The following is a 22,804-nucleotide window of genomic DNA, read 5'->3' as shown; positions in this document are numbered from 1 at the left end:
CCCTCAAAAGCAAACACGTACATCAGTTATAAATAATGAAGCATTTTTAGAAACTCTCAGAAATACTCAGTGAAGGAACGAGGACGGCTGCCCAGGGATTTCCCCTCACTGTAGAACGAATGCAAACGCACTGTCACAGGTGCAAGGACCCACCCCCACACCTGCCCGTTTCCCAAGTGCGAATCCACGTGACACGGTTCGCCAGAGGGGAGAACGTAGAGTTATTTACCCTTTACGCTAACTGTGATATAGGGATCGATGCACTGCCCCGCATCCTTCAGACCGATTTTCTCAATTCTGATGGTGAGTGACGTCATTCCTGGCTCTGAGGGCAGCCTGGGTAGTAAAGTGCCTGAGACGAGAAGAGCAAACAGTGAGCTCCAGCTGCAACTGGAGAGCAAATACTGAACACAGAGCCTTGCTCTTAATGGGCGTAGCAACTCGCCAGCCATTATTTAGTTTCCAAAGCTTCCAAACATTCAATGTGCTTCTTCTGGGCAAATATTTAGTAAGACACAAGATAGATCTGTACTTCCTTAATTCATATTCGACACTAAAGCATAAGTCCATCAAATCTGTTCAAGATTCAACTCACTCCGGGAAGCCCAATTACGAATTACCGCATGCTTAATATACTCACGTCATATATACACTTCACATTTACTCATGTTACATAAGATATATTTCGTATCTCTATATGAAGTGATAGGAAAAAAGACAAAGAGCCTTTTAAACTTTTCTTATATTATCCTAAAGTTTGAGAAGCTTAATACCAGAATCAAACAACAAATACCAAACCAACCAACCAATCAACAAATTGGACGAAATAACTTACAATATTTACGTATTAATTTTATGATCTAACTTCCCACCCCTTTCTGCATCCTATCCTGTCCAATCTTTTCCCTCAGAAATTAATCCTGCTGAGAATGGCATACACAACAACTGTGTATCTGAAACCTCTCACACATATCAACTAAAGTTTTTACTAAAACTGAAAAATCACCCAGGACCACACACTCCCTACCAAGAAAATGACATCAAGAAATCAACTGTACAGTTGTGTTTCATATCTACCGAGACAGATGTGAACAAAAGTTGATTTTAATCTAATATGCACACAGTATCTCAAACTAAAGTACCTAACATTCGTAAAGGACTTTGACATTTTTCGTGTTTCTGTCCAACAATGTTATCCCACTTTTAATGATAAAGTATTTGAAATATGTGAATCAACTCACTATCTTCAAAACAGAACACTTAATTAGCTGACAACAGGCTTGAGGGGATTTCGGGGGGTGATGGAAATGTCCTCAAATTGGATCTATCAAACCGGGAAGATGTACAGCTCTACAGACCAAAGTCACTGAACTGTATACATTTACAATGAGTGAATTTTATGATGGGAAAATTACTACAGAAATCAAGAATCTTGGGGCGCCTGGGTGGCTCAGCTGATTAAGCATCTGCCTTAGGCTCAGGTTATGATCTCAGGGTCCTGACGGTGAGCCCCACGTCGGGCTCCCTGCTCAGCAGGGAGTCTGCTTTTCTCTCTCCCCTCATTTGTGTTCTCTCACTATTTCTGTCGCTCTCTCTCTCAAATAAATAAATAAAATCTTTAAAGAAAGAAAAATTCAAGTGTCTTACCTGGTGATACTTGTTAAAGAAAACTTTTGGCTAATGAAAAGTTAGAAGTTAGAAAACCAAAATGGAACACTCAAAGCAGTATCCAGTACCATTTCGAAAGTAAATTATAACATTACCTTTTCTCCACATGAAATAGGTCTTCGACATTTCGCCGTATTTTAACACATTTTCAATATTCAATGGTTTTCTTAAAGATAAAAGGTCTCTTGCTGCACCCACTGTCCCTTTTAAAAGATTTTAACTGTGAAATCTAACAAATACTTAGAGAGGCGAATAAAGCAAGTGCACGGCCGAACGAACACTGGAAAACAAGCACCCATGTAACCGTCACGTAGGTCAAGAGATAAACATTACCCCAGGGGCTCCCTTCTATCACCACCCAATGTTCTTCCTAATCCCTCTCCACTCTCCTGGCTTCCAAAGTAATTGCTAAAAAGCACCGTATAACAATGTTTTGCCTGCTTCTGAACGTGAGATTTATCTGACTTGTTGCCAATAGCTGTAATTTGTCCATCTGTAGGACTTCATAGTATTGGTGCATAGTACGTGGGTGTTATCAACACAGCACAGTTTATGTGGCCATTCTTCTGCTGACGGGCATTATGAATTGCTCCAAGTTTTTGGAAATTGTTTGAACAATGCTGCTGTAACATTCTTGTACACAAATTCTAGTGCATGTGAGCACACATTTGCAAAAGAGAGGGATCACCAAGTCACACGCGGCATCGCCCTCCTACCACATAAAGACAATCTGTGTCCAAAGTGTTCATGCGGATGCCCCCTTCCAGCACTGCCCCCCCCACATCTGCCCCCGCCCCCATGTGCTTGGAGCAGTCAGACTCTTTTTAGCCAATTTAGGTGTGGAGAAATGCTGATCCAGTTTTCATGCGTGTTTTTCCAATGACCGACTGAGGTTGAGCCCCTTCTCATTTTCGAATGAGCGTTTGGATTTCCTCTTTTCTGAAGAGGAATAGTCATCTTTTTCTTATTTGTAAGAATTCTCTAATATTTTGATGCAAGCTTTTGTTGGATATGTGTTTGTAATAAGCTTCTCAGTGGCTTACATTTAAAAAAACTTTATATTGAAGGATAACATATTAAAAAGTATATAAATCATGTACAAATTCTAAGTACAGCTTAATGAATTTTCACAAAGGAATATGCCTGTGTAACCACCACCAGACCCAGGAAAGACACTGCCAGCATACTAGGAGCCCTCCTGCGTCCCCAGCACACCCCATTTTCTCGCCCGAGAGATAACAACTGTTCCGGACTTCTAACAGCACAGACTACTTTCATGCGTCAAGCCCTTCTCTGTTAATGGCGTCTTCTGATTATGAGAAATTCTCAATGTTAATATATTCATATTTCTTAATCTTGAAATTCCTTTATAGTCACTACTTTCTGTGTCCTTTTCAAGCATCTACCCCCTTCCAAGATCATGAAGGCGTTTTCTTACCTTGTAAGAGCCTTATCGTTCTTCCATTTGCATTTAATTCTACAATCCACTTGTAATTAATTTTTGTCTTTGGTGTGTAATAGAAGCCCAATCTCACTCTATCCAACACATGGATACCCAGTTGTCCCAGCACTGCTTCTGAGAGCGCGCACAAGGGGGGAGGGCCAGAGGGAGAAGAGAGAGAGAATCCCACTGGGCGGGGAGCCTGACGTGGGGCTCAACCTCACCGCCCTGAGACTGGGGCCTGAGCCGAGACCAAGAGTCAGACACTTAACGGACTGCGCCACGCGGCGCCCAGCACTACTCAGAGGACCACCATCTCTCCGTCCATCTACAGTGCACCCTCACCACAGATCAGGCATGGGCTGTCCACTCTGTCTCACAGGACTATTTCCTACCCTTGCACCACCACCATAGTGTCTCAATCACTCTAATTTTCTAAAAAGTCTTGACATTTGGTAAAACAAATTCTCCCCTCTTAACATTGTCTTCCAAGAGTCAACTACTTTTGGCTGTTTGCATTTCCATGTAAATTATAAAAACAGCTGTCAAGTGCTTTAAAAAAAAAAATCTATTAGAATTGCAGTGAAGTTCAGTTCAACTCTAGAAATAGTCACATCTTTACAAATTGCTTCTTCCAATCCACGAACTGAAATATACCTTTCCATTTATTAAAGACTTCTTAATTTCTCTTGATAGTTTTATTATTTTCCTCACAAAGGTCTTATACTTCTTTTGTTGGATTTATTACTAGGTATTTGATAGTCTACGATACTATAATAAATGTTATAGTATTTATTTTCTAAGCAACTGTTGCTTGTTTATAGAGAAAAAAATCTGTACTTAAGAATTGATCCTTTCAAGGAACCATGCATGCTAATCTCTATTAATCCTAATTATTCATCTGTTGATTCTTTTATATGAATATATATATAATACATAACACCTGCAGATAAAGGGAAGGGATTTTCTTCTCCTAATGTTTCTCTTTTATTTTTCTTGTTCTAGTGTACTGGCTAGGACTTCCAGACAATGTTAATAAAAAGAGGTAATAGTAGGCACTCTTACTCTTGCCTTGCTCTTGATCTGAAAAGGAAAGTTTCAATTTTTACCAGTAAGTATGATTTTGGCTCTAAGTGTCCCATAGAGAATACCTGGAGACGTGTTCTATTCTCAGTCTGCTAGAATTTTTTTTAAAGATTTATTTATTTATTATTTTAGGAGGGAGGAAGGGGCAGAAGGAGAGAATCTGATGCGGGGCTCCATCTCACAACCCTGAGATCAAGACCTGAGCTGAAATCGAGAGTCAGACGCTTAAATGACTGAGCTACCCAGGTGCCCCAGTCTGCTAGAATTTTTTTAAACTCAAGAACAGATTTAGAATTTAATTATTTAAAATTTTATTTATTTATATGAGAGCGAGCATGAGCAGTGGGGGAGGGGCAGAGGGAGAGGGAGAAGACGACAATCAGACTTCATGCTGAGCAGGGGGCCCGATGTGGGGCTCGATCCCAAGACCCTGAGATCATGACCTGAGCCGAAGGCAGATGCTTAACTGACTAAGCCACCCAGGTGTCTCTACAGGTTACTTAATAACACTCGTATCACAGACTAAATACAGTTAATTAACCTACATGTGATCTTTCTTACTTTTAGGAAAAAGAAATTCAGTGAACAGAAGGGTTTGGTAACCTTTCTGTATCTCTGAAATAAGATAACACAATGCTGTGTCAGAATACAAAAATCTATTTAATTTGGGATTATTCCTACATAGCAAATGGGTTTAGTTTATGGTACAAGTTTCTCTTCAACTCAGCGACTTGAACCCCACAGAGACCTTACTCTGTACCATGGTTTACGTCATTTACTTCAAGCATCTTACCTTCTCTGGAAGTGCAGTAAGTGAGCAAACCACCAAATCAGACTGAAATTTATAGCACTGGAAGCTACGTCAATTACCGTATGTGGTTTGAAAAGAGAATGACAATTAGTCAGTCAAACAGCAAAGTAATTTCTCTCACCAGCTTGGCCAACTTGAAATTTCCTCTGTATATCACAAAAGTAAGAAAAATACACCACTCCTCATAAATCAAAGCAGATTGGAAATAATGCCCTTGTAGCAAAGAAACAGTCGCACTAAGTTGCTATCTCTAGTTCCTGTCATCTCCCCAGTAACCCCAGAGCCTAGGTCCTGCTGCCTCCCACTGAAGGGAGGCGACAGGCAGAACAGGCATCATGGAACGTTCAGCACGTGACCCCAACGGCGCTCACAGCTTTAGCCGTAGTACCATGTTTCATCTTCACGGTAACCTAACAAGTTAGGCACTGGTATCCCATTTTACAAAGAAAGAAACTGAGCTTCAGACTGGTTAGGAAACAAGAGCAAAGTCCTTCCACTAGTAACTGTCAGAGCCTAGACTCCAGCCCAAGCATCTGTTGGTTCAATCTGCTGCTCCTGCTGCATAATGCCTCCTCCCCAGGGGGTATTAAAAATACTGGAATATTACTATACTGTTACTACCAACAAAGTTATCTGGATGACACACAAATTGTATTTAGCTCTACTGTAAAGCTTCTAGGGTCTATTTCAAAACGCACGATAATCTTATAGCATATTGCTATCATACCTGAAATGAACTAGTTTACCAGAAAGGAAAACTACGCACTGTGTAAGAACAGAACAGAGTAAACCAGGGATTGGCAGAGGCAAGAGACTTATCCAGGGTGCCTGCCTAGGTCATTTACAGAAAGGGAAGACCCTCAAAGAGATCTTTTGCAAATAAAAACGGCTTGCCATACCTTATTTCCTTTCCTAAAACAAGATGGGAAGAAAGAGCATTTGCTCAGTACCCACTCCCCTTGGATCCAGTCTTAATGACTACATTTGATTAATTAAAGACGTGCTTACAATAGTCTACGGAAAAGAGTTTCCGTAGCGGGCCTGAGACTGTTATTTTCAGAAAGGCCTGCCAGCAAGGCCACCACTGGGCTAGAGTCTAGGAACTTGGATTTCGGGCATGTTCCCACCATCCCCCAATAAGGATGGTCACTATCTATAAACTATGCAAATCATATGGTTTATGCTGAATATGCGCTTTCCTTCCAGGAGTTTGGAACTCTGGCCAACTCCTAGCCAGTGCTAAGCAGAGGGCGCCTATGTAATCAGCCCCTAAGAACAGTGCTGGGCACGGAGTCTCTAATAGCTTCCCACGGACACATTTTACGTGTAGCACAACCTATGTGACTCCACTGGGAGAGGACTCTTAGAAGCCTGCACCTCATGGGGTGACTGGGTGATGGGCACTAAGAAGGGCACTTGTAAGGAGCACTGGGTATTATATGCAACTGATGAATCACTAAATTCTACCCCTGAAACTAACAATACACTCTATGTTAACGAACTTGAATTTAAATAAAATGTAAAAAAAAAAAAAAAAAGAAAGAAAGAAAAGGAAAAAAAGAAGAAAAGAAGCCCGCACCTGGTTTCCTCCAGACTTCGTTCACTTGTGCACCTTTTCCCTTTGCTGCTTTTGTTTTGTCTTTGCTCATCGCAATAACTCACAGCTGTGAATACAACTAGACGGTGAGTCTCTGAGTCCTCCTAGCAAATCACTGAACTTCAGGGTGGCCTTGTGCACCCCAACACAGACAGTAAGATACCTTCAGACTATGTGTATAAAATAGCTCCAGCCAATAACATGGCGATGAAAATGTGCTTAAGACTGGCAAGTACCAAAATAAGTTCTAAAACACCCTAACCTTGGATTAAGCTATGGCTGTTGTGAAATCAGTGATACTCACCAGGAACTCTAGCAGGAAAGGAATCAGGAGACCCAGCTCCAGCACCACCTTCTTCTTCATCTTCTTCAAATTCCAAATTCTCTTCTTCACCAGGTGCTAAAATTCTTCTACATGCAAAACGGCAGGCAAAATAGTGAGCTACGAAATTAACTACCCTAGGAGACATTATAGCCACCCATTTCCCAGGTAGGACGTGGATACAAAAAATGTTGACACAAAAATATTGATATTAAAGATATCAATACTGATATAAAAAATGCAAAAATATCTGAAAACTAGGTATAAAATAAGGCAATAAAATAAAAGAAATATTGGTGCTTATTTTTTTTTTTACCTTAAGGGGACAGGCTGAACGTCAAATGGGAATTCCTTATTATATGTAAGAATATTCTTTAGGACTAGAATAAAAACAGAAAGAAAGACACATAAATTCTTCCACAAAAAAATTTTGTTAGAAATGACTGATTTTTGATCAATTTTACTATGCATATTAATTTTTTAAAAAAATTCCCAATCTTATCATCATTCAGAGCCACGATGCTTTTGTCCATTGAAGGTCTTAGCAAAATGAAAATATCCATAGTATACTCCAGGTACCAGTACTTTGTCAGATCTCTAAGGAAAGTAAGTTCCAGAGTCTCAGAGCGCTCACAGAAAATAAACTCCAAAACAGTTGTATGTACAAGGTCCCAGGTGAGACACAGGGCAGCAGAAGAAAAGATCTCCTTCCGGGAGTACTTCAATGACAAGACTGGTTCAAAGATAACCAATTAGAGGACATGAGCTTATTTTAGTCTATGTCCTGATTAGATTTCCCCTCAAGTCCATAAAACTGGCAAAACTGTATAAAATTGGTCACGATTTCCATATGCCATTTATGATAGTTTATTATAGACATACATATCTACCTACATACACAGACAAATACATAAAGCGGGATTCACCCTCAAGAGAAGTCTCCACGTAACATGGCACCCACCACCTTCTGCATTAGGGTACGGTCCATGATTACATCCTGGCATGTAAACTTAAAGAGAGATGTTCTAGGGATGCCTGGGTGGCTCAGTTGGTTAAGCGGCTGCCTTGGGCTCGGGTCATGATCCCAGAGTCCTGAGATCGAGTTCCACATTGGGCTCCCTGCTCGGGGGTGAGCCTGCTTCTCCCTCTGCCAGCCCACTTGTGCTCTTTCTCTGACAAATCTTTAAAAACAAAAAAATTTCAATTAAAAAAAAAAAAAGATGTTCTGTAACTCTGCTTACGTTTAGAGAGCTACTATGATGTGGGTACCTTACAGAGTTACTAAAAGTATGTAATTTAGTGCTTCGTGTCTGGCATTATGGGTCTTCAGTAATTACCTGCAATTACATGAAGGTAAAGTAATGGCATTAACCGAGCAATCCAAAAAGTTCCTATGATTTTGTACTCAACTTACTCAGCCTTGTTTCAGAGTGCTGTAGTTCAGAGATAAAATAGCTGTGGCATATATGTTGTCATCCCAAAGTAGGAAATCCCAGAGCACAGGATGCAGTTTTATGACTTACTCCGACAGGAGTCAGAGGCGTTTTTCAGACTTCTAATATACGCATTCAATTTACTGAGTCTTTCAGTGAGAGAGAGGTCTGAGACTTGTGTCTAGCGTCTCGTTCATTCTTACTCTCTTTTGCCCTCCAGCTCTTACCCTCATCTTTCCTTTCTCTTTCTTCCTCTCAACAAATGTGCACCACGTGCACACAATGTGCCACTCGCTGTTTTAGGTGCTAAAGCTATGGCAGTGATCAAGACAGGGCTCCTGCTCTCGTCTGTGGATCTTAGACTCCAGCCAGGAAAAGCAGACAGTAAATAAACCAACAAATTAACAAGGTACTGTTCGACTGTGGTTAGCATCATAAAGGACAGGATCAGGATGCGTGTGTAAGTGGAGCAGAGGGACAACTTCGGCTAAAGCAGACAGGGTAGGCCTTTCAAAAGTAACTTGCTGGAAGACAAGTGAGCCATAACCTGGCATGAGAGGAATTGTCCATAAGTAGCACCGGGGTAAGGGCTTTCCAAGTATTAAAAAACAGGCTAGAGGGGCGCCTGGCGGGCCAGTCAGTGGAGCACGCGACTCTTGATTCGCGGTTGTGCGTTCCAGCCCCATGTTGAGTGGAGAAATTACTTAAAAATAACATCTTTAGAACAACAACGACAAAGACTCTGAGGCAGGTACTAGTTCGGCTTGTTCAAGGAATAAAACAGACTATATAACTGAAGTTTGATAAGGGGGAAGTGGCACAAGATCGGATATCAGATCTTAGCCCTATAATTAGGTCAACTATCATTACGGCATTCACGTAACTACTCTGAATCTGTTTCCCCAATTCTTAAATGGGAATACCACTTTCTCACTTTGGAGAGAATTAATATATATGAAGTTGCATGAGAAATTTAAAGTCCTTTGTACGTATTAACTCACATTATTATATGGTAATTTATTCTCTCCATAGTTTTCCCTATTCGGCTAACTAGAATCCTAGTATTTCAGGATTAAGAAGCATTATTTTTAAAAACATCATTTCTAAACTTATGCATGATTGCTCACTATGAGTAAACTATTAATTCAACTCAAATATCAATTAATCACTTACATAGTACTGCGTTACATCCTAAGAATAGGGGAGTGGGTAACAAAGAAGCCCTGGTAGCATTCATATCAGAAATGAGAGCACTGAAATGATATTTACTAATAAAACGGGGGAAAAAAAAAATCAACCTTTACAAGTATTAAAAAAAAATCAATTAAAAAAGTCGAACACTCTATCAGTTATTAAGAATACCCTGTGTTTATACTGTAATACAAGAATGAAACAGTATTTCTTGTCTTAGGTACCGATGCTGTGAAAGGAAAGGTTTATTTTTGCTCAACAGCCTGTCATTAGTTTCTATTTACAAGAATCGAGCATATCAGATATTTAATTTGTATCCTTTTGGAAGAAAATTATAGGTCCACTCTCATTTTCTGTAACTGTAGGATGGTTTCTATTCTCACCAACTATGGAATAACAGAGATTCTAATGTCCTTTTACAATAGGGTTCTACTTAAACTTTATATAGGATTTTTCTTCCACCGATACTAGTGCTGATATTTTAGGAAGATTTGGAGAAGAGGAAAAGCAGTTTATAATTTCCTGGAAGGTACTACCATGAGCGTGGAGTCCGTCACAGTATGGGGACCACGGTACAACGGTACAACGTACACACACAGGCCCACCCATCGGCTGACAGCTGATGGCACACGTCTGTCGGGAAAACTACGCTCCCGCTCCCAGCCCACTCGCACAGAGCATGGCCTGCCACCCCTGAAGGCCACACCCTAAAAATGACAGTCAACAAAGTGCGTTCTGCTTTCGTGGCTGATTTCTTTCATTTTTCTGGTAGACAAAATGAATAAGTGCTTCCCATCTAAAAGGTTATTTTTTGTTTTTTAAAGATTTTATTTATTTATGTGACAGAGAGACAGCCAGCGAGAGAGGGAACACAGCAGGGGAGTGGGAGAGGAAGAAGCAGGCTCCCAGCAGAGGAGCCTAATGTGGGGCTCAATCCCAGAACGCCGGGATCACGCCCTGAGCTGAAGGCAGATGCTTAACAACTGCGCTACCCAGGTGCCCCTAAAAGGTTATTTTTTTAATTATGGGAGAAGATTCCCTGAAGACATTCAATCCTATCAACTTAAAAATTTACCAAGATCATATGATATGCAGAGCATTGAATTGGGCTCTGTGGGGAAAATACAAAGGTTACTGACAATCTCCTTTAGGAGCAAAATGAATTTAAGTGAGAATCCCACAGGGCACGCTACGATAATGGATAGAAAAAGTGCTCCTAAAAAGGACAGCAGGCAGAGTTTAATTAGGGCTGGGAGAGCAGAGAAAGCTTTCAGAGAAAGGTGGACTTGATCCTTGAAAGATCAATCAACGGAAGGAGCTTTATAGAGTGGTAGTGGGGGAGATATGTTTCAGTAAGAAGTAGTACATTACCAAGGATCGACATCAGAAAACGAAATAAATAGTACTTTCAAAATCATAGTTGTAGTACTAGTTTCAGACAGAATTATCAAAAGAATTTTTTTTTGAAATTTTATTTAACCTTAAAGGAAAAATACATTGGCAGAATAAACCAAGTCCCACATAGTAATTTTCCTTTCCTTAGAGTCTTAAAAGAGGCTGAAACTAGCTTGACTTAATCTGAAATATACTCGAATACCAATTTGTAGAAAATGTTTCTGTTAAAATAACTCATAACAAGTGCCTAGCTTTGATAAATGCAAAATTACAGAGCATATCCTTTTTTTTTCTTTTAAAGATATTTATTTATTTATTTATTTATTTATTTATTTATTCGACAGAGATAGAGACAGCCAGAGAGACAGGGAACACAAGCAGGGGGAGTGGGAGAGGAAGAAGCAGGCTCATAGCGGAGGAGCCTGATGTGGGGCTCGATCCCACAACGCCGGGATCACGCCCTGAGCCGAAGGCAGACGCGCAACCGCTGTGCCACCCAGGCGCCCCATACAGAGCGTATCCTGATATAATACACATATTTACATTCCTTTAAAAGGCAATAGCAAATTAAAATCACCTAAAAAGATAACTAAGTACAAAGAAGGGAGAGGTCCAAATGAAAAGCACTATATAAATTCAAAATATAACAAAATAAATCCCAATACCATCTTTCCATTCCCACCCCTAATCTTAAAAAAACAAAAACAGGCTAACAAACAAAAAAGCAAGAAATAGAAGACTAATGCAGATTTTAGTCCAACGTGCCATTAACACATGGGTCAATAATCTCTCAAAAGCTTGAACTGGAAACCCACGATATTTAGGATTGATGTCAATATTGCACCATTATAGGTATCACAACAAAATACAGTGGAAGGAACATCGGCCTTGGGGTCACTTAGCACCCTGGTTAAAACCCAGTTCTGGCCTTTACAAGCTGTAAGATCATGCAGTTAGCGAACTGCAGCTGAGTGGACTTATCTGAGTGTTTGGTCTCATTACTGGTAATGGTAACCATTAAAATCAATGAAAGATCCTATAAGGCAACAGAAGAAATCTGTAACACTCTAAAATTTTATTTGGAAACACCAAAAAACAAACAAAAAAACTAATGGAAAGCAGTGACTAGAAAACCAAAATCCTAATTATTCTTATCATTTAAAAAAAACTTGAACATTATAATCTTTAAAACCATTACAAAACAGACATCCTCACTGTGGCTAATCTTTTTTATAAGCCATCGATGTGCTTTTCTTAAAATAATCTTAATAGGTCAGAAAAGACCATATGTGGTAGATTTCATTTATACAAAATGTCCAGAACAGGCAAATTCACAAGACAGAAAGTGGATTAATGGTTGCCTAGGGCTGGGAATTGAGGAGTGGGGGAAGCAGGTGTGTGCTAAACAGGGACAGGGCTTCTTTCTGGGGTGATGAAAATATGGTGGACTGTGGTACTTGTGCCTTTTCCTACTCTGCAAAGAGAACATTCATATGAACAATAAAAAAACATTCTTCTAAGAGAACATTCATGTGAACCAATAAGAAAATCTTATTTGGCACATCCCAACCACCAAAACATTTGAAGCAACTGTTTACTTCAAAAAAGCTTTCAAGAAGAGACAGGAGAAGGGGGACAACAAGGGAATCTTTTGTAGAGCATCACCAACAGCTGGACTGTAGTTTTTGAGGCCATGAAGGATAAATGGGCATCAATAATTGTAACTTTATACTCTCCAGTAAAGTCTACTGTAAATGTTTACCAAAGTAATTATAGCTTTATTAAAGTGGTTAAAACAGAGGCTGAAACATATGAATGAAGGAGAACCTGGAATCAAATAATTTTTCATATTCTATAATGGTGAAAAGAATAATAATTACTATAAATATTACAGGAATTATAAAAGCACCAAAAAATCACATAGGACTAGGTAGGAACAGAAATGAATAAGCATCTATGCTAATAATCTTCATAATTATAAGAGATTAGTTTTCTAAAGGAGTACCACCAAAAATAAAAAATAAAACTTACTTGGTTCTAGCTTCTTCAGGTCCTCCAGTTTAAATTCTTCTTGAGACTGTGTGGACTGAATTTAAAATATGCATATTACATCTTTTTATTACAAACATTTCACTATCCCCCTATGTCTTTTAAGTAGTAAGAACTAAATATTCAAAAAGTGGACAAAATAAATGAATCCATTTCATGCTTTCAGAGTAGAAAATGAAAAGTCCCGGGACGCCTGGGTGGCTCAGTTGGTTAAGCGTCTGCCTTTGGCTCAGTTCATGATCCCAGGGTCCCGGGATCAAGTCCCACAACAGGCTCCTTGCTCAGCGGGGAGCCTGCTTCTCCCTCTGCCTGCCACTTCCCCTCTTGTGCTCTGACAAATAAATAAAATCTAAAAAAAAAAAAAAAAAAAAAAAAAAAGAAAGAAAGAAAATGAAAAGTCCCAAACTGGTTTTTATTTGTTTTTGTATTTTGGAACATTCGGGCTAAAAATAACAAAAAACTGAAGTTATACCTTTTCTCTCTACAGTTTATTAAATATGAATTAAATCTTTTAATAGGAGCTTAACCCATGAATTCCTATTGCTGGAAATCTCTTCTTAGACGATACTGCTTTTAGCATTAATGCTTAAGGTTTATTAGACTAGCTCATAATGATTTTTTCTTATATTAAAAAGCAGGAAAAAAACCGTGTTTACCTGTAAAGCTGCACTTCGTAATTCCAAGCATGTTGCAATTTTGCCTATGGTTTTCTGTAGGAAAAAGAAAAAGCCATAAATACTGAATATATTGCAAGCGTTAGTTGTCAAAACCATGGAGTTAATTTTTATTAGTAAGGGATCTATAATTTTTTTAAATATTACTTCTTCGAAGCATCTTGCAGATTTTAAAGAAAAACAGGAGGCAAAGGGCTAAGATAAGGGAGAGAATGTGAGTCTATATTTTCTCCTGACCTAACTGTACCATGACCAATTTTAAATCAAGTTTGCTTTAGATTTATTTAAAGGGCAATGAAAAGGTCTTCCAACATCTTCCCTCCCAAGCTTTGCCCTCTCTTCATCTCCATTATGCCTGAAATTTGCTAAAAGATTTAAAATTAAAAATATCTGAAAGCAAGTGAAATAGTATCATTTAATTTTGACATAAGTCCAATCTTGACTTGTCTCATTAAATATGTAGGTAATACTTAGCAAAATCAATACTTGTGATGAATGGTGGCAAGTTTTATAGTCAGATCTGTCTTACATGAGCTATAAAATGGATATAAATGATAGGGTACAGTCCTTGCTTTTAACAAGCTCAAGTTCTATTATGTGCGATGAGACTACAAAATCACTGTAATACAAAGGAGAGAGCCTTGATTCTTGTAAGCTTTAGCAAAGTGAACCATCACACATTCTGAAGAAACAGTGCAAGGATCTGTGTTAGAAATCAAGCCCCAGGGGCGCCTGGGTGGCACAGCGGTTAAGCGTCTGCCTTCGGCTCAGGGCGTGATCCCGGCGTTATGGGATCGAGCCCCACATCAGGCTCCTCTGCTATGAGCCTGCTTCTTCCTCTCCCACTCCCCCTGCTTGTGTTCTCTCTCTCGCTGGCTGTGTCTATCTCTGTCGAATAAATAAATAAAATCTTAAAAAAAAAAAAGAAAAAAAGAAATCAAGCCCCAGTGACTGGGAGGATTTGTAAAACTGAAGAGTTTAGAAAACCGTCACGGTTCAGTTGTCTAAAGTCTCAAACTGAAAGCAGAGGGATATAGGTTTGAAAAGTGAAGAGTGAGTGTGAATGTGAGTGTGTGTGTGTGTGTGTGTGTGTGTGTGTGTGTGTATGCTGGGGGCAGCAGTGGTCTTTCTGAAGGGGACCTTCCATGACTAGCTGAGGAATCTGTTATTACTTTAGCAATAAATTACACAGAGGTTTTTGAATAGAAGAATGATGATCAGATTTGACCTTTAGGAAGACTGTTATGACAATGGTCTCCATAGGTTGGGGGAGAAAAGGGAAAAGACTACAGGCAAGAGCAGTCAGGTTACTCCAGCTGTCCGGGTAAATGAGAATCAGAACAAGAACATGAACTACTAGAATGGAAATAAAGAGGAGGAGACCCACGGAAGAAATATCTTACAAGAGCTGGCGGCTGAATTAGGCCCGTTGACATTTTGAAGTCCTTCGAAAGAAGGGCATTTCTTATGTTTTTATTAGGAATAAATCCAGACCATAACAGTGAAGGATTCACGTACAATATTTGCAATACCTTCACATGAAACATTCTTTGGGAAAAAATGACATGTTTTTTTCTACACGTACTGATCACTTGCAAAAGTTTAGTAAATTGGATTTTCCCTTTCTTTATAAGATAAACGAGGAGCAAAGGAGAGTAACAAGTACTGTCCTGGCCCCTGGTACTCAGGCTAGGAGGCATTATGCAATTACCTTACTGACAATCGACAGCTGGTGTAGCCAACTCCAACCACCCCTGACCCAGACAGGACCCTTGGCCAAGGAATAAGTAACACTCTATCTCCACAATCTTTAAAAATTCCTTTTAATCCCAATATCACAGTTAAGAAAATATCCAATTTTATTCTGAAATTTTACATTTAAAAATTACGTTTAAATTTAGTAACTTCAAAAGGACTCAAGATAACTCAGATATTTATTTACTCTCTCAAATAGCTACTGCATAGGAACCAGCAAGAGTCTTTTCTACATAAAATCTAATATTCCCATTGTTGTTCAAATATACCACTCAATTCTGACAAAACTAAGTGATTTAAATATATAAGTAAATAAAACAAAATAAATAAACTATAAAGTTTTTTATAAAAACATAAATACAATAATACAGTAATGGCTAACAGCTATTAAGTACTCAAGTTCTAAGTGATTTATAAGCATTAATTCATATAATCTTCATTATAACCCTGAGTTAGAGACAATCATTCTATCAAAGTGAAAACTGAAGAGAGATTAAGCAGCTTGCCCTAGACACCCATGTCTTCTATACATACACTAGTAATATGTACAATAAACCGATATACTTATTTTAATACCATTTGGCCATACTTTGCAGGTTCTTTTAAAAATGCTTTTTAAAAAGAATTCTGTATTAAGTGAGCTGTATCAATGAGTAAGTCTTTAGAAATATTAGTTAACTCCCTTTCTTTCATTTACTATGAAATCCATTTGATTTGAGGCTGTTAACATTTAAGATAAAATGTAGTTTAACAATTACGATTCCACTAATAACCCATTTTAAATTTAAACATTTCTGCAAGTTAAGCAGAAGCAACAGCTTTTTACACAGAATCTACTGAACTATGGCAAAATACCAATAGGCATTATTCATAACTACTTTAAGGAACCACACCCAACATCAGTATTAAAAAGGGAGCGAAACACTATCATTTTCAGCTGCAGCAATGACTTTTAAAACATGTAGCATTTATTGATGTCAAAATCAAGTGCTTGCTACTGTTACTGTGTCACCTTTCTTAAAAACAAATGGTTAGGAAAAATGATTAAGCAACACAAGGTCGCTTGTGTCCAGGTATTAAATACTATTAACCAATGTACATTAAGACTAAGCACTGAAGGTAAATGAAGTTTAGTTTTAAAAGATTTAAATTATTAGCACCTCATTCAAATCAACTGCTCATGCAAAATATGGTACAGAAATGGAAAATGTTCTCGTTTTCAGAATATTGGCTATTTTATTTTGCCAATGGTAGAGAAATTAATAAAAACAGCAGCTAAGGAGAGGATGGAATAAAAACAAAGAGCCAAGTTAATTTTGCTAAAATATATTCAATTTACATCAGGAAAAAGTTTAAAAAATACACATAAAATAGTACCATTTCAATCCAGACTTAATTTTTTTTATTTAAACAGCCAGTCATCTACTCTCTAGCAGGGGGGAGGCCGGGTGGGAGAAAAAAGAGGAAGGCGGGGGAGACAGTGGAAAGGGGGAACCTATAAAATATAAAACAAGCACATAGTGCTGGAACTCTCATTACTACCAAATTCGATTCAAAACAGGGCAAAACTTTCTAAGCATCATGAGACAGGATGTTCCATTCTGTCCAGAAACTTACATGAGAAAAACGACGACACCAAAGTAGGGAATTTAATGGAATGAAAGCTTTTGGCAGCTATTCTTTGGCTACTAAACTCAGTTGTTATAATGACAAAACTATTGAGGATTGAAATGAGAACTAAGTCCACTAATCATGAGGGAGGATCAAATAAGAGTCCTAAACGTTCTCATTTTCCACCAGAAATCTTTGAGAATATTATGAATAGCAAATCCATGTGAAGATTTTTTTTAAATCACCAATTAATAAAGTTGAGAGAGATCAGTAGTTCTGCTCTAGAGTTTAGATTTAAAATAAATACTGTTAACATGTGTATGTTTTCTCAAAAATTAGTATTTCTCTGATCTTAAATAATTATATATGAATAAATATCAATAACCTAAGACCCAACAAAGCATTTATTCATCAACTATTTTTCAAAGCTTATTGTAAGACAGTAAAAATCTTCATAAAGAAATACTGGTTTTTATTTTCATTTTTTTAAAAAAGATTTTATTTATTTATTTGACAGAGAGAGAGACAGCCAGCAAGAGAGGGAACACAAGCAGGGGGAGTGGGAGAGGAAGAAACAGGCTCCCAGCGGAGAAGCCTGATGCGGGGCTCGATCCCAGAACACTGGGATCATGTCCTGAGCCGAAGGCAGACGCTTAACGACTGAGCCACCCAGGCGCCCCTGAAATATTGGTTTTTAAAAAAATTTTCCAAAGTCTCACAAACTATGAACGGTTAGCATAATTCTAAGATTTGTCACTGCTACAAAAACACTGAGAACAGCAAAAGCATAAAAAATAAAATTCAAAATAGTAAACATAAAGAACAATTTTGCTTAGAATAATATAAGGTATATTCTGCATTTTCCTGAAAATGCAATTGAGTTTCTTCTCCTTAGGCTTATAGGCCAGGTCTGGCATTCAATTAATTTTGCAGACCTAACAGTTGGTTTCGAAATCTCCCATAACGTGTTCTTCAAACACTAAGCCCAATGAGGTGTCCTATAAAGGGAAGAGGGGGGCAGCCTCCAAAAGCAAACAAATTTAAGAAACACTCCATTACCCAAAGTTTTACTTCAACATACACATTAGCATATTAATAGCCCTGACAAGTCACAAACTCTCTGTTCAAATAACACCTATTAATTTTTCAGAGCCAGTGTTCCCCCAGATCACATCTGGGAAATCTCTGTTCCCTAATTATTAACTTGGAGCCTCTTAACTTTTTCCTTGGGTGACATTCAAAAATAAGGTCTATATGTCAGTATGAGTTGTTTGGCCCATTGTGAATGTTTCACCTGTATTTTTTAAGAAAATTAAATTTGTAAATGCACACAACTTGCCTTAAGCTCCTAATGTAGTACAGACTGATTGGGGGTCCTTCTCCAAGCCCAAGGAATAGGCAGGCAGGCACAAGCTCCCTCTGTAGTCACAACTGGCAGCCACAAATGCCCCCTAGGCAGGTATTATAAATAACAAATACCTCAGAAATCAGGCCTCCAGGAAAGGAGGAGGTACAGAAAACTTCAAAGGTATAAGTCATTAGAAGACGTAGGGCTATCTTTTAGGATCATTCAAGGTTATCGAATCCCTCATTTCATACATGAGGAAATTAGGGCCGCAACACAGAGCCCAGATTCAAGACCAGGTCTTCTGACTCCAGACCTCAGGCTTTTCCTTTAGGTCATGCTGCCTCCCAGGACTTCTGTGTAATCTGAAAAAAAGGCAGCATCGGTGGCTACTAAGGAACAGCTATAAACTAAAGAATAAAGAGCATCATCGAACATCAGCTTCAGCCTTAGAAAGTTAAAGAAAATTAAGAAAAAGTTTCTTTTTTCTTGTTAGTTTAATCATTGTATGACAAAGCTCATTCTTGGTGGCATTTAAAAACATTTTAGGTCAACTCACCTACTATTTGCGGTCATATTGCTCACAGGTCCTATACCTACGCAAGAGGCGCTGGTGAAAAAGCACGTAAGTAACGCAAGACCAACAGGTGATTCAAGCATGGGGAGGGGGTCATGAAACTTTGTAAAACTTCCCTAAGCTTTCATCTGTTTCCGTATGCGTAACACACTTTGTCAGCTATTAATTTGCATACTCAAATATTTGAGATTGTTTCAAAATTAATTTTGTGATGCCAGCTGATCACTTATTAATCATTTCCTAGAGTTCGCAAATCTTATAGAGGTGATAAAGCATATAGTTTTTGTTCCTTTCCTCAAGCAAAACAATCATTTCTTCTGTGGTAACTACTTTCCTGGACTCAGATCCTAAATTTCCTAAATCTACTGCATACATTAACAACTATAAAGGAAAAAAGAAAAATGCACCTGTAAATTGTAGTAACGTGTTTTGTTTTCTAAATACAAAAAAAAGTACAGATGATGCAGATACTATTTTTTTTTTTTAAGATTTTATTTATTTATTCGACAGAGATAGAGACAGCCAGCGAGAGAGGGAACACAAGCAGGGGGAGTGGGAGAGGAAGAAGCAGGCTCATAGTGGGGGAGCCTGATGTGGGGCTCGATCCCATAACGCCAGGATCACGCCCTGAGCTGAAGGCAGACGCTTAACCGCTGTGCCACCCAGGCGCCCCCTAAGTATTTTTAAAATGCAAACATACTGACTTGCGTGAGAAATATAGCTAACCCTAATCTTTAGGGTTTTTATCTGTTCAAACGCCTATAAGTAAGAGTCAAATGAATACAGGCAAAAGGACTAAAATAAATTTTAGGCTTAAAACGCGTGCAAAAAACCACTCCCATCCCTTGTACAGAAAAAGAATTAATAAAAACAAATTAAGTCACTATAGTTTTCACAATGTCTTTTCTTAAGAGATGAGGGAAAAACTGACCCAGTAATTTTTTTCATTATCTACAGGATTAAAATTTGACTTAACACTAGATACTCTGCGCCAGGAAAAAATGGGACTTGTTTCTTTCTGTTTCTTTTCACTCTTTGAAAGCAAAGCTTCTTAAAGTATCCCACTTTTTATAATCTCTAAAAGTCCACGGCATCGACTCAACACATTAAAATCTTAATTCAAGAGCACCACTGAGACGGTTTACAACCTTATGCATTTATTTTGCTGATGGATTCTTATGCCAAATTCTTGACTTGAACTATTTTTTTTTAATTATAATTTTACTATTAACTTTTTTCAGTGATGGTTTTGGGGGTTTTGTTTTGTTTCTTGGCTTTGTGTTTGTTTTGAGAGGAGGAAGGGAGTAAGAAAATTCAGAGTTAAATAAGTCTTGAAGGTGGACATAATTACTCACAAACTTCAGCCTCTGGAATCTACCCCTCTCCCAGAGTGTAGACAGTCTCCACTAAAGTTAAAGTCTAAATGGCTGAGTCGAGAAATTCATCAAGTGAGAAAGTTACTAAGTGGTACATCATGTGTTATCTCTCAGAGATCACTTTATGTCCCCAGAGCATAATCAGTGTCATTCTTTGTACTTAACTATAACAGTTTCTGTTGTTTTTGCTTAATGGGTTGAAAGACAGAATTCTTTTCATTTGGAATCTGATCATACGGAGAGACTATTTTATAGTACCTTTTGTTCTTCTGTGAATTCAGAATTATTGTGTTGCGCTTGGGCCTCTTTTTGTAGATGTCTTGCTAATCTGTAAGAAGAAAAAAATATGTTCTTTAGAATTGAAGGAAAGCAAACTACCCCAAATACAACAAGGTGAGGTAATTTAAATCTTTTAAAAAACAGACATGAAGTAAAATAATATTTTGCTGTGTTTTCAAAGTATAAATCTACATCAGAATCAAACAATACAACAACAACGAAAATAAGATATAATACTTTTTATACCATTGCACTGGGACAAATTTCAGCTCTAGGCAGTAAAAACAGAATCTTAGAGCTGGAAAGAATCTCAAATGGCAACTAATCCAACTTTCTTTCGTGTGCATGAATTTCTTCTTTAACAAGCCAATAAGCAGTTGCCCAGATTTTGCTTAAACACTTCCAGGGAGCACCAGTAATAGTACCAGCCAGAGACACTTTATCAGTCTATCATTAATTTGCTGATAAGATTAGTTCAAATAACAGCCATGACAAAATGATAAGTCTATTAAATTATGCTTTTCTAAATATTTTTCATGAAAAATAAAGAAAATCCTCCACCAATCAGACCTGAAGATCACTGTTTGCCCAATTATCATTCTTAAAAAGAGCAGTTAGGCCTTGGATGAGTTTTCAAGGATGGATCTGTGTTACTAGTCCAAACTCAACAGTAAGGATCCAAAGCTCTTTTTTTTTTTTTTTAAGATTTTATTTACTTATTTTGACAGAGAGAGAAAAAGAGAGTGCGCACGCACAAGCAAGGGAAGGGGCAGAGGGAGAAGCAGGCTCCCCGCTGAGCAAGGAGCAGGATGTGGGACCTGATCCCAGGACCCTGGGATCATGACCTGAGCTGAACACTTAACCAACTGAGTCACGCAGGCACCCCCAAAGCTGTTTCTAAGACAACAAAAGCTCAAAGATTGACTCTTACAATGAAACAATAAAAGGACAAATAACTCAATTTAAAAATGGGTAAAGAATTTGAACATTTTTTTAAAGATGATTTATTTTAGAGACAGCAAGCAAGACAGGGAGTGAGCAAGCATGAACAGGGGGAAAGAAGATATAAAAATGGTCAATAAGCACATGAATATCATTAGTCGTTAGGGAAATACTAATCAAAACCACAATGAGATACTACCTCATACCCACTAGGATGGGTACAATTTCTAAAAAAGAGAGAGGAAAAAAATAATGGTGTTGGCAAGGATATGGAAAATTTGGAACCTTCGTACAGTGCTGGTAGGAATGTAAAATGATGCAGTCACTGTGGAAAACAGTTTGGCAGTTCCTCAAAAGTTAAACATAGAGTTACCATACATATAACCCAGCAATTTCAAAATTCTAGGTATAGTCCAAGAACTGAAAACATGCTCACACAAAAAAACCTGTACACGAATGTTCACAGCAGCAGCACTATGCATAACGGCCCAAAATGGAAACACCCACAACGTCTATCAACTGCAGAACGGATAAACAAAATGTGGTGCATCCATTCAATGAAACAGGAGTTGGCCGCAAAGAGGAATGAAGATTGATACAGGCTACAACACAGATGAACCTCAAAAACCTATGCTAAATGGAAGAAGCCAGATGCAAAAAAAAAAAAAAAAAAAAAAAAAAAAAAAAAAAAAAAAAAAAAAAAAAAATCACATGATTCCAATTACACAAAATGTCCAGAATGGATAAATCCATAGAGACAGCAGATTTGTGGTTACCTGGGGCTGGGGTAAGGAAGGAGTGGAGAGTGACTGATTCAGGTATGGGGTTTGAGGGTGATGGAAATGTTCTGAAGTGAGATGGTGGTGATGGCTGCATAACACTGTGAATATACTAGAACAACCAAACCGTACAACTTTACAATGAGAAATCTTATGTTATGTGGTATTTATCTCAATTTTTAGAAATTTTTGCAGGAAAAAGACCCCAAAGAGTTGAGAGATTCTTTGATGAAACTTTTTGTAACTGGCAAAGGAATTTAAAACCGTAATTCTCAAGCTACTATACTATTCTGGGTGGAGAATGGAAGCAAGAATGCAAAGGGTAGCAAGTGTTAGATTTCCTACTAAGCCCACTGCAAAAGACAGTTCACGGAGTCTCCAAAAAAACGTCTTAGATGAGAGTTCTATTCTATGTAATCATGTCTTTAAAGATCAGGTATAAAGTTCATTATATTTGATGGCCTCCATCCAAT

General features: G+C 38.2%; 1 protein-coding gene across 1 annotated transcript in view; it reads right to left on the bottom strand.

Moving 5' to 3' along the window:
* Positions 1-22,804, bottom strand: part of AIDA (axin interactor, dorsalization associated) — a 34,994-nt gene that overhangs the window by 6,721 nt on the left and 5,469 nt on the right. Inside the window, exons 2-7 of the mRNA XM_040636002.1 lie at positions 20,590-20,659; positions 13,650-13,703; positions 12,976-13,030; positions 7,242-7,305; positions 6,908-7,014; positions 230-352 (exon numbers count right to left, since the gene is read on the bottom strand). Of these exons, the coding sequence (XP_040491936.1) occupies positions 230-352; positions 6,908-7,014; positions 7,242-7,305; positions 12,976-13,030; positions 13,650-13,703; positions 20,590-20,659 (473 nt within the window). The remainder of the gene's footprint in view (positions 1-229; positions 353-6,907; positions 7,015-7,241; positions 7,306-12,975; positions 13,031-13,649; positions 13,704-20,589; positions 20,660-22,804) is intronic.

This window comes from Ursus maritimus, unplaced genomic scaffold (assembly GCF_017311325.1).
Source record: "Ursus maritimus isolate PB19 unplaced genomic scaffold, ASM1731132v1 scaffold_2, whole genome shotgun sequence".
Taxonomy (NCBI): Eukaryota; Metazoa; Chordata; class Mammalia; order Carnivora; family Ursidae; genus Ursus; species Ursus maritimus.
This window is presented reverse-complemented; position numbering and strand designations above follow the sequence as displayed.